General features: G+C 28.0%; 1 protein-coding gene across 4 annotated transcripts in view; it reads left to right on the top strand.

Annotated features, from left to right (window-relative positions):
* Positions 1 to 7,907, top strand: part of LOC111675245 (vascular endothelial growth factor C) — a 22,625-nt gene extending 14,718 nt beyond the window's left edge. The window contains exons 3-8 of one of the 4 annotated variants that reach the window (XR_006940198.1): positions 2,971 to 3,076; positions 3,172 to 3,198; positions 3,284 to 3,573; positions 3,642 to 3,827; positions 6,939 to 7,244; positions 7,464 to 7,605. Coding sequence is in view for 3 of the 4 variants with exons in the window: in XM_046946074.1 (XP_046802030.1) it covers positions 2,971 to 3,076; positions 3,172 to 3,198; positions 3,284 to 3,573; positions 3,642 to 3,827; positions 7,464 to 7,589 (735 nt within the window). In the remaining variant the exon portion in view is untranslated. Of the gene's footprint in view, positions 1 to 2,970; positions 3,077 to 3,171; positions 3,199 to 3,283; positions 3,574 to 3,641; positions 3,828 to 6,838; positions 7,245 to 7,463 lie in introns of those variants that run through there. The other 3 variants (XM_046946075.1, XM_046946074.1, XM_046946076.1) reach the window with 3 other exon arrangements.
* Positions 7,908 to 8,434: the final 527 nt, after the last annotated feature.

Here is an 8,434-nt window from a genome sequence, read left to right as displayed (position 1 = left end):
AGTTCAGTTCTAGTTCAGTTCTAGTTCAGTTCTAGTTCAGTTCTAGTTCAGTTCTAGTTCAGTTCTAGTTCAGCTCTAGTTCAATTCTAGTTCAGTTCTAGTTCAGTTGTAGTTCGGTTGTAGTTCAGCTGTAGTTCAGTTCTAGTTCAGTTCTAGTTCAGTTCTAGTTTAGTTCTAGTTCAGTTCTAGTTCAGTTCTAGTTTAGTTCTAGTTCAGTTCTAGTTTAGTTCTAGTTCAGTTCTAGTTCAGTTTTAGTTCAGTTCTAGTTCAGTTCTAGTTCAGTTCTAGTTCAGTTCTAGTTCAGTTCTAGTTCAGTTCTAGTTCACTTCTAGTTCACTTCTAGTTCACTTCTAGTTCACTTCTAGTTTAGTTCTAATTCACTTCTAGTTCAGTTCTAGTTCAGTTCTAGTTCAGTTTTTGTTTTGTCCTAGTTAAATTATAATTCAAATCAAATTAAAATTTTCATGCACCGCTTGTCGTCAGACGCTTTAAATGTAACTAGGCATCTCATTAGTGCTAACAAAACGTAGCTACTAGCTACTGACTTTTCAACTTAAACATTGTTTTAAAAAAAGAGATAAAGATGTTAAACTTTTATGAAAATAAAAAAATAAACAACAAATATTAAAACTTTGTTTGTGGTTAACCAGTTTTCTATTTTTGTTGTAAATGATTGGCGCCAAAAATAAATTCATTCATTCATTCACCTGTAGTTTAAGTTGAAAAGAAGCCAACAACATTCACCTGTCGCCAACCAGCAAATAATAACAAACTGACGATGATTCATCTGAAATTCCTTAGCAATAATTGTTATTAATTAATTAAATTTGTTAACTTTTTTTATTTGTAAAGTGTGTACGATTTTTTTAGGAGTTTGTTATCAATTTCATTGTTTTTATAGATTATTTATTTAATAGTTCTCTGTTTCTTTTCTAAAGTGAAAATAAAATGGTTACACATTTTTTTTGAAATTTTTCGAAATCAGATTTCCGTTACCACAAAAATGTCTTAAGCATGAGTACGCTGAATATTATGTTTATTGTCAATTCAGTTTTTTATTTTTGCTTTTTAAATTTATTTGTTTATATTCAACGGAAATTATTGTTTTTTAAAAGTCGTATGAGTAATGTTTCAAACATACTCGAGGAGATCTTAACAATAACAACCATTAATCGCTGTGATATGCAACACTTGCCATTGTTTAAATATTTGTTGATTTAAAATGTTAGTAGATCATTTAGCAGTTTTATATAAATAATATTCAATAGATCCCACAACACCTATTCCCTTCACAAATATGAACTTTTCAATGAAATTCGACAAAAAAATTAATTAAAAAGCTTTATTTATAAATCACGAAAAATATTTAACGGTGTATAACTAATAGTTTAGATAAATTACAAATATTTACTTGATAAAATTTGTTTTAAAAATTTAGTTTACTATTTTTTAATCATGACTTTTTTAAATGACTGTATAATTTTTTGTATATACCATTAGTGATTTTATTATTATCACCTGCATTGTTCCAAAATATTTTTCATTTTATTTTCGTTTAAACAATTTAAATTTTATCACATTTGCAAGTTAATTGATTTGTTAATTTCCAGCTATAAATTTAAAATGAATTCGCTGTAAACATATTAATTACTTAAAGTTTTTGACATCTTTAAGAAAACAATTGCAGTTTTTTATTACCAGCAGCTAATTGTTTAAATAAATGTTTAACAAAATGTTGAAATTCTGAAATAATGTTATAGGATTAATAGTTTAATAGTAGTTTTTAATATGTAATTCGTTTGTTGCAGTAATGATCAGATTTATAGGTTTTACACAGTATTTCGATTAAAATTGAAATAAGGAAAACGATGGGGAGATAGGTATATAGATAAATAAATATATAGGTCGATAGATAGATAAATAGATAGATAGATAGGTAGATAGATAGATGGATAGATAGATAGATAGATAGATAGATATATAGATAGATAGACAGATATATATATATATATATATATATATATATATATATATATTATATATATATATATATATATATATATATATATATTATATTATATATAATATATATATATATATATATATATATTATATATATTATATTATATATAGATAGATAGATAGATAGATAGATATATAGATAGATAGATAAATAGATATAGATAGAACATTTCACTCGGGATAACTAGAACTAGTTCAGTTCTAGTTAATTTATAGTTCATTTGGAGTATAGTTCCAGTTCAAGTTTATTCATAGATCATCTCGAGTTCAGTTCGGTTCCAGTTTAGTTCTAGTTCAGTTCCAGTTCAGTTCTAATTCATTTCTAGTTCAGTTCTAGTTCAGTTCTAGTTCAGTTCTAGTTCAGTTCTAGTTCAGTTCTAGTTCAGTTCTAGTTCAGTTCTAGTTCAGTTCTAGTTCAGTTCTACTTCAGTACTAGTTTAGTTCTAGTTTAGTTCTAGTTTAGTTCTTGTTGAGTTCTACTGCAGTTCTAGTTCAGTTTTAGTTCTGTGCTAGTTCACTCTTAGTTTACTTATAGTTCATCTAGAGTTCAGTTCTTATTCAGTTATAGTTTAGTTCTAGTTTAGTTCTTGTTTAGTTCTTGTTTAGTTCATGTTTAGTTCTAGTTTAGTTCTAGTTCAGTTATAGTTCAGTTCTAGTTTAGTTCTAGTCAATTTATAGTTCATTTAGAGTTCAGTTTCAGTTTAATTCCTGTTCAGTTCTAGTTCAGTGCGAATTAAGTTGTACAATATCATTATAAACGATTTTCAATTTCTAATCCAGATCAATCTCTCCAAGTTCCAACAAATGTAAATTACAATGGTTTTGGTATTTAAAATGGGTTTGGTAGAATTAAAAAAAATATTTATTTAAAATAACATTAACTTTTCCGATTATTTTCATATTTATTATAATACATCTTTGCTAAATATTATTTTTCTTTCTTTATAGATTCCTATGGATTTTTATCGACAGCTTAATAATATAACAGATATATCGGAATTTATAGAGAAATTTATTGATCCTGAAAGTATAGACCCACAATTAGGTATACATGGTAATACAATGATTAATTCTTTTTAAAATTAAACAAAATGTTTTATATTTTTTCTTTGCATTCTATTTTTTCTAATTTTTTTTTTTTTTTAACAGAAAATTTAAAACGAAACGTGGAAAGAGGTAAATTAAAAAATAAACTAAATTATAAAACATATCAGACAATGTTAAAGTGAAAATCTATTTTTATAAAATTACGTTAATATAGCTGCTGTTATACGTGCTAAAGCTGCAAATTGTATACCCGAGAACACTGTCGTCGATTTAACGCCCATTAACCCTAAAAGTAACTATTTTCCCCGCTGTACACGTGTCAAACGTTGCGGTGGCTGTTGTAGTACCCAATGGATGTCGTGTCAAGCGACAAAAACTGAAATTGTCAATTTCCAAGTCTATCGTTATTGCTATGAAGAGGTAAAGGCAAAATTTTGCGGTTTTGAGGTGATTCCCGTGGAACAACATTTAGAATGTAAATGTGATTGTCGCAAAAAACCAGAGGTGAGTAATAAATGAATAATATAATTAACTAATTAAATGACAATATTTATTTTGTAAATATTTTTTAGGACTGCAATTCGTATCAACGTTACCAGGACTGCCGCTGTCATTGCATTAACGATGAGGCCCGTGAAAAATGCTTAAATTTGGAACACAAAATTTGGGATGATGAAAATTGTCGTTGTGTGTGTAAACAGAATGAGAATTGTACGACTGGTTCTTATTATGATGAGAATCAATGCAAATGTCTACTGGTGCGTATTAAACCAATACTTGTTGATTGGTGATCATTTTTTTTCTAATTTAATTAATTTTAATAGTATTTTCATTGTTTTATTACTAAGTCTCATGGGTTTTTATTTGTTGTTGTAAAACAACGTTTTTTTGTTTTGTTTGTTATTGTATTTGGTTTTTTTTTATTAGTATGTACTAATATTTAGTATTTAGAAAAATTTTAAGGTGGGTGATAAGTTTTATTTTGTTTAATTTAATTAGAATTTAAATGGTGTTTGACACTGGGTGTTGTTTGTTTTTTTTTTAATTTTTGTTATTGTCAGGTATTTTTGGTGTAGTTGTAGAATTAATATAGTTATAGATATTAGGGTGTTTTACTTTTTAAACATTTAACATTTGTTTGAAATCGGATAATGCTAAAATAATTATTTATAAACAAATCTATGACAAAGCAGCGAACTATTTCCCGAGATACATTACATACATTCCCGAGATACAATATATACATCGAGATACATTTATGCGAAGCAAAATTAATCACTCAAATTCGTTTTATATTTGATTTCTCTAGATTCTTAAAACTTTCTACAGTCATTTCGATGATATGTTGTCTTCTGAACTTAACTTCTTGAGTTCTATATAAATTCTTCTTCTTCATCGAGATATCATATAAAGGTTCAACTGTACTCGAAGAATATAAGATTCATTGTGATTCCCTAGAAAGGATTAAACACAGATCAATTTCCAAGGAATTCTAACCTGAAACTTTTAACGAATCGATTGTCTAAGAAAGTATCTCTGTGTCCTTAAAGAAATGATTAATTCCCTTGATAAAACCTAATAGACTGCGAGAGATAAGTCCGATAAATTAGCCCAATTTGTTAGGGATCCTACTTCCCAGCCATTTCAACCCGAAATTCTACTAATACCTCTAGTATTTCGGGACTATAAACTGGTGATTATCGCCTTTTCTTGGAATGATTTGACATAATGTCGAACTAGAGAATCACATAATCTGATCCGAAAAACAATGTTTCGGACTTTGTCTTGTCATGATTTTACCACCCATCGGGGTGGTAAAACCTAATAGACAGCACGAGCTGATTCCTGCAAATTCCTCCAGTTTGTTAGGGAACCTATTTCGCAGCCATTTCAACCTGAGATTCATCAATACTTCTAGTATGCCGGGACTATAAACTGGCGATTCTATAATATATATGTATCTTCGATCTTCCTGACATGAGGTCGAATTAGAGAATCACATAATCAGATCCGCAGGACAGAGTTTCGGATCATGTCTTGTCAGGGCTTTTGAAGAGATGCCAGCAGCGTACACGTAGAGGCTGTGTTTTAAACTCAAATTCGTGGAATGATAATGTCGGTCAAAGTCTATAAATCGGAAAAAGTTTGATGCTGTTGGCGAAGTCAACAGATACCTTACAGAGGAGTGGCTGTGGGACTAAGCGTATGTTCCTACATTCATCCTGTATATGATACAGGTTGAATGTAGGAACATACGAAACTAATCCGACCGTATAACTATGAGTTTGCCAAATGAATAATATGATTGAATTTTCCTTCTCCGCCCAGGTATGTTTAGGGTTTACTCCGTTCATACTGGACTTACCATTCTGTGTGTAAGAACAGAGTTTTCGGCTTATTTGATGGATTTGAATTTTGGTCTACCGATTACATCTGAACAGAGGCCAATCCATCTTCGTTTTTTAATGTTTGTTTTGCACTTTGGAACTTAAGAAACGACACAGCAATGGTCAGAAACTATATCGTGAAACAACACGATATGTGTTCATGTAAAGCACTTCGACATCCTATCTCACTTACTGACAAAGGCCCTAACTAAGTAATGTCACATTAAGAATGCTCCTATTCATGGTATTCTTGGTAATATATATTCTTGGTAACTCTTAAATCAAAATTATTCTCAATCTTAACACTTTCTAACAAAAAACGCTGATAAAGAACTAGTTTTAGAACTGTTCTAAATATAGATGTTTATTTTCTCTAAAACCTCTTTAGATCTAGTTCCGGCGGCGACAAAATCGAACAAAAATCATTGATTAAATAACTGGTGCCAGAATATAATGCTACCACAACACTTCATCCAAAGTTGCTATTTTAAAATTAATCTTACAGCCAGAATAGAACTAGTGTTGGAACTAATACAAAAAGTTTTAACATTTAGTAGAGCTGTTTAGAATCGTAGCACAGGAAAAACAAGTAGGAAAGTATAGTTGGACATGACCGATCATATGATACCCTACACCAGTCACTATGTTAAAAATAACAAAAAGAAATTTTATACAAGAGGGCTCAAATGGAAGTAGGGGTAAATAATGGCCGTATGCCCTTTGTTATTTGTGCAGAAATTATAGTGTTTATAAATAAATTTTAGCTTTCAAGACGTTTTCTGAAAGGGGATAGGGTCAAAGGTGGCACGATCATTACCAAAATCGGTAGTGTCACGTAAATTTTTCGATTTATGTTAACATAATAAAACGTTTAACATAATTATGAGCCCAAAATCCCTATTCGGGTGATACAGTTGTATGGGGGCTAGGCGAAATAATAGACCAATTTCAATAGCGTTTGTCCTTGGGCCAAAAGAAAAGTATGTGCCGAATTTTATTAAATTATCTTAAAAATTGCGATCTGTAGCGCACATTCTTTACATGTACACACAGAAGGACGGACATAGCTAAATCAACTCAGAAACGGATTCTGTGCCTATTCGTATAGTTGAAGTTGGGTAATAGGTACAGGGTGGAGTAAAATAAAGGAATTTAAAATTGTAAATAGATTTTGAAGAAATTAGTAAGACATACTGTTTTTGTTGTACATAAAGTTAATATTAAATGTTTTCTTATTTATTATTATTATTATACACATAATTGTTATTGTTCTTCTCTATATAATATTTATAAAAAAAAATTAAATATTAATATTTGTTGTTTGTTCACAAACTAAATGTTATATGTGTTTCTTTGTGTTTTTCCTTTTCTTTTTTTTCTAGACGTCCTCCATTGATTATGTTGATGAAAGTCAACAAAATTAACTCTCTTTTACACTCTAAAAAAAGAATTAATAAATCAACTTTAAATTTTTACACACAGCTAAACTACACTACACTGTCAGAAAAAAAAATAACTAAAATAAAAATTAATAAAACTATTTGAAAGAGCTGATAGCAAAAAACACTAAAAGACTACAAATTATAAATTTATTTTAAAAAAATTTTTGTCCTTGTCATTAAAACAAAAAAAAAAAACTTTGTTTTATAAGTCATCGTCATCATCATCAATCTATTTGTTTAATGTGATTTGCATTCAAAATGTGTAATTTAGTATTAAAAAAAAAAACGCAATTTTAAAAATTCAAAGTGTTTCTGGTTTGCTATTTAAGAACAATTTTTGTAATAAGTAAGTAAAACACACACTTTTTATTGATTAAAAAACAATATTTGTATAAAAAAAAATTATTCTAATTTAATGTGATATGAATCATTTGTTTTTGGATTTGCATGGGTTTTTTTTTCTAAACAAAAAATTAACAATTTTTTTATATAAATTTCTAAAAATTTCAAAATTTTATTTTAAACAATATTTGTGACTAATAACTTGTTTTAATATCTTTTACAGTTAAATGGTAATGGGGAGGTGGATAGTGGAGATATTGTGGTTCCTCCGATTGTTAATAATCGTCGACGCTTTTTTGTCAAACCCATAGAAGTAGAACCCGATAATAGCACAATTTATGAGGTATAATTTCTTCAAAAAAACAAAAAAAAAAACTTATTTTAGTTTAATACATTTATTTTAGAATTTATTAATTATCAGTATTTAATGTTTAAAAAAAAACAGTTTAATCAACAACCACACGTTTAATTATTTGTTTAATTAATTGTTTAAAAAAAATTGTAATTTAGACATTTAACGAGGTATGCATAAAGACTGTAAAGTAAATCTATTATATACGCACATATGCAACTTCAAATTATTTTAAAAAGTTTTTGAAAATTGTCCTTAATTGTTTAAAATTGAACTGTTTTATTTTAAAAATCTATTATTTATGCCTTTGTATGTCTGTATAATTAAAAAATTAAATATTTCTTATGTTTTTTTAATAATATTATTAAAAATTTTAATATTAATGTTAAGTTTAGTTCAAACTTTTTTGTCATTTTTTGTTTTAACTTGTCATAACGCCTTAACCATCATTTTTATTCAAAACCTATGAAAATTCTAAACTCAAACTAGTTCCAGAAAGTTGTAGTGCAACTATTTTCTATCTATGTTATAGTAAAGACCAAATTGTTCTATGGTAACGTTATAAAGTCGTTGCTTGTTTAAATTTATCATTCTCGGAACTATTTCCATGGAAAATTCTTTTTTTTTTGTATCGTTTTGTATTCGAAATTTTCAATTTTGTGAAACATTAAATGAATTTTAAATAAATCGCGAAATTTTTTAAATCATTCAGTCGCCATTTTTTTCTTTTAAACGGATTTTTATAAAGAAAATAGAAAACCAATTCAATTCTCACGATTTATTAAATATGGTTTTGAAACAACGAAATATTCGATGAATGATTTGTTTTTGTTATCAATTGA

The sequence above is a fragment of the Lucilia cuprina genome, chromosome 3, assembly GCF_022045245.1.
Source record: "Lucilia cuprina isolate Lc7/37 chromosome 3, ASM2204524v1, whole genome shotgun sequence".
In the NCBI taxonomy this organism is placed as follows: domain Eukaryota; kingdom Metazoa; phylum Arthropoda; class Insecta; order Diptera; family Calliphoridae; genus Lucilia; species Lucilia cuprina.
Note: the sequence above shows the minus strand (reverse complement) of the source record. Positions and strands in the feature narration are given on the sequence as shown.